Here is a 3,966-nt window from a genome sequence, read left to right on the forward strand (position 1 = left end):
AACGCTGTTCACCATGAAAGATGAAGTGGCTTTTGAGGGGCTTGGAAAGTTTATAGAGGCTTGAAATTTGGCACACACCTCCAAATGGATGTAGGCTTTGTTGTCATGTGATCATTTTCATTGAATAGCGCGAAATTGCTCCACAGCGCCCCCTACAAAATTTCAAAACATCAGCCCCAGCTCTGTGTTTCATCTATGAGTCTGAAACCTGGTAAGCTTATGGAAAATATCAAGATGTACAAAAAAGTCTCTTGGAGCAATATCCCAAATCCAACAGGAAGTCAGCCATTTTAAAATTAATGTGTAATTTTGGCGACATTTTCCCCTCTTTTCAGGCTTCATACTTTGACGAACTCCTCCAAGGGATTTCATCATATTGAACCATTCTCCAGTGTGTGGAATCTAAAGACCTTTGTGATGTTAAATTGCGAAGCTTTTTACGTTCAAGGAAACGGGGTGGTCATGGCGGCACGTGGAGTTTCAATCACTCGCCAAAAAGCAGTAATCTGCTGTCACTCAAAGACACAAAGTCCAATCTCTCCCAAAGGTCGCAGGCGTGATGAGACTCGAGCTCGGAAATGTTTGTTATGCCCTTTGTCTATAATGGTTAGAGCGCCACCTAGTGGGACGACTATACTCATGGTTGAACCAAATGAAATGTTAACTGGTGGTTAAATGGATGAATTCCATCAATGTGACATCAGATCGGACGTGCTGGTTTCAGGTGTTGGGCATGGCTCGACACGCTGGGGGTGCGAGGGCCCTCATAACGCTGCTTGCAGCTTTAATTATTATTGTTGTTATTATTATTAGTAGTAGTATTAGTAGTAGTATTATGTCACATGAAAGGAGTCGGCCTTCATCTGTTACTTTTGTAATATGACCTTAACCTGCATCAGTTTTACTGACATCATTTGTTTATTAGCATCTCGCCTCTGTCTGTTTTATATTTTGAATATTTTAATATTTTATTTTAAAGTTTCACACTCTCCTTTATAAAACACATGATTTATGTATGATATAAAATTATTAAGTTATTTTTTTTTAACAGGGCAAATTAAGTATATAATAAATATAAATAAATCTGAAATTATGGAAATACAATAAATATTATTGTATTTATTCACTCTGCAACTCTGTGCAGAGTGAATAAATATTTTTACACGAGTTCCTTAAACAGACGTTTACAAAAAGAGATTAAATTGTTCTTTTATCACTTTATTAAAATGATTCAGTAGATTTAGTTCTTTTCCAACCACAATTAGATCCCCAAAAAACCTGCATAGAAAAATGAACATATTGTGTTAATGTCACCAAATATTAAATATTCAACACGGAAAGCCTGAGTAGGCGAGGTCACCTGTGTCACCTGCCGTCGTCGGTGATGATGTCACAGCGGCTCGTGTTCCGAAGGCCGGGTTTGGGCCAGGGAGCAGAAATGTGCCCACATCAACGCCGCAGCACCTCGCCGTGTGACCATGGTGATGACATCACCTCTGCGGTTCTCTGGTGGGAAACGCAATCGACTCTATTGTGTTTTTATCCATTTCTACTGTTTCTGTATCAACAGAACAACATTAATTACGCGGTGATGATGGCGGCAGTGACGCTAGTGTGTCTTTAAACTTGTGTTTTCCCACCGGCTGCAGAAACCCGACATATGTTTACAGGAAGCCGGTCGTGTCTGTGCAGGTCTGAGCTGATAAAGCCAGACTGAGGATTATGGTAATAACAGGCTGCCACCGACTGACTGACTATAGAACGGGTGGGCGGGCTGCAGACTCTTATCAGCGTGTTGCAGTGGGCGATTCTTCACGTGGTCACGTGACGGGCGACACCTCGGCTCACAATGCAGCCCCATAAAGAGAAACTGCTCCACGGTTTTATCTCCAAACCAGAGAAAATGACTCAACGCCGCAGCGTGATTGTTCAAAAGCGAGGACTCAGACATCACATGTGATCGCTGATAATCAGTAATTACATTTTCCTCCATGGTTATTGTCAGCTTCAGAGGGGGTGCTGTGTTTTTTCAAAAGCCTGCGAAAGTCCCAAAAAAAACAAACTGAGACAAAAATGTAAAGAAAAGAAAGTGAAACAAACATTTTGAGGTAAAAATCAGATTTCGTGCAGTCAGAGGAGAATATTTCAGCGGCGTTGTGGAGCTGACGCACCCCGCCATCAACTCATCAGATAAGAACGCCGCTCTGCAGCTCCTTCGGCCGAGCCAGTGACCTTCAGGTGATGGAGGCGGAAACACATTTCCTGGAGCAGACTTTTTTCAGAAGGACAGTTTCTTCTGTTCACAGTGAGATTGCGGAGAGGACACCTTGTGTTTCCTTTCAGGACGCAGAATGGGATGAAACTGTATGTACAGTTGCCAAGGAGACAGCAGGCAGAGGGGTAGTTAGAGGCTGTTCACCAACACGCCCTCTGTTTTCATTCACGCCGCTTCCCTGCTTCATCTCCAGCAGTCACTTGAGGAGACGCTGGCAGAGCCCGGCACAGGTGAACTTTTCAGAGGAGTACTCCTGTTCGTGGTCCGGTGCTTATTCCATCCAGGAGACAACTTCACTCCAGCAGAGTTCCGAGTTTCTGCTCTGTGTCTTTGCAGAGGGAGCGCTGCTGCAGCTTTAAAGGGACATAATTGAGTGTCAGTGATCACCACATCAGCTAATGCAGGCAATCATCGAGCTCGACCCCCAAACAGAGACACAGATTCCCATCAGCAGCCTCAGCTGTGTGCCCGTCACGCTCCCACGCTCACTTCAATTCTCATTTCTCTTCTGGTTGCAGCTCGCTGGAGCCTGAGCTGAGGAATTATCTGCTGTCAGGACCTGCCCGGGACAGAAGTAGGGGGGGTGAGCCATGCTGTCCGCCGCTATTCAGATCCTGGCGTTCGCCCTGGCACTCCTGGGCGTCCTCGGTGCTGTCGTGGCCACCCTGATGCCCAACTGGAAGGTGAGCATCAACGTGTGGACCAGCATCATGACCCCGATATCGCAGATGCAGGGTCTGTGGATGGATTGCGTGTGGTACAGCTCCGGCGTCTTCAGCTGTACCGTAAAGAACTCGGTGCTGTCGCTGCCGCCGCACCTGCAGGCCGCGCGGACTGGCATGGTCCTGTCCTGCGTAGTGGCGCTGTTCGGACTCTGTCTCGCCACTTTGGGGCTCAAATGTACTCGCTGGGGGGGCAGCCACAGAGCAAAGGGGCACACAGCCATCGCTGCGGGGGGCTGCTTCATCCTGGCCAGCCTCCTCTGCCTCGTACCCGCGTCCTGGTTCACCAACGAAGTCATCACTGCCTTCCTGACCACAGACCTACCGGACAGCAGTAAATATCAGCCCGGCGGAGCTCTGTGCGTCACGTTCATCTCTGCTGGATTCCTCCTGGCCGGGGGGGTCATTTTTTGTTTGTCGTGTCCCGGAAAGGGAACGAGGCGACCGGATTGCGCTTCCCCCGCCGACCCCGACAGATTCACGCTGCACCCAGATGAGCGGAGGAGGCGGGGGCTGCAAGTAGAACGCAATCAGCCGAAAAACAGAAAGAAGACGGTCCAGCTGCAGGTAGACAGCGTGAAGCTGGAGAAACCCACGCCGCGCAAGAGACAGGAGCATCACTCGTCTCCATCCAAACTCCCTCAAACAGACATCAAGGACAGCTACAGCCTGCAGGAGTACGTCTGAAGCTCACGGCTGTACTGAAACGTGGAGCTGAAGCTGAGGCGCTCTGGCTCGTTTGGAGGGGGAGGTGTGTGTACATGGGAAAATTACCAAATGTTGGAAATTACAGATTGTGGGTTGAGTCGAAAGTCTCAGCAGCAGAGAGAAAAAATCTGCAGACTGTAAATCCTTTAAAAACTGCCTGCCACAGCTTTCTGATACCAAAGGCCTAAAGGCAAAAATACTGAACCTGCTGACTATGAGAAAAGAAAAAAAAAACAGACATTCAAGCTGTGACTGAAATGG

At 47.6% G+C, this 3,966-nt stretch overlaps 1 protein-coding gene across 1 annotated transcript; it reads left to right on the top strand.

Moving 5' to 3' along the window:
- Nucleotides 1-802: 802 nt before the first annotated feature.
- Nucleotides 803-3,684, top strand: LOC308396418 (claudin-20-like; the record flags this gene model as incomplete). Its single annotated transcript, XM_080881696.1, has 1 exon — nt 803-3,684. Exon 1 carries the CDS (start codon nt 2,866-2,868, stop codon nt 3,682-3,684), a length of 819 nt encoding a protein of 272 aa, XP_080737822.1. The 5' UTR covers nt 803-2,865.
- Between the last annotated feature and the right edge of the window lie 282 nt (nt 3,685-3,966).

This window comes from Rhamphochromis sp. 'chilingali', assembly GCF_963969265.1.
Source record: "Rhamphochromis sp. 'chilingali' genome assembly, chromosome: 5".
Classification (NCBI taxonomy): domain Eukaryota; kingdom Metazoa; phylum Chordata; class Actinopteri; order Cichliformes; family Cichlidae; genus Rhamphochromis; species Rhamphochromis sp. 'chilingali'.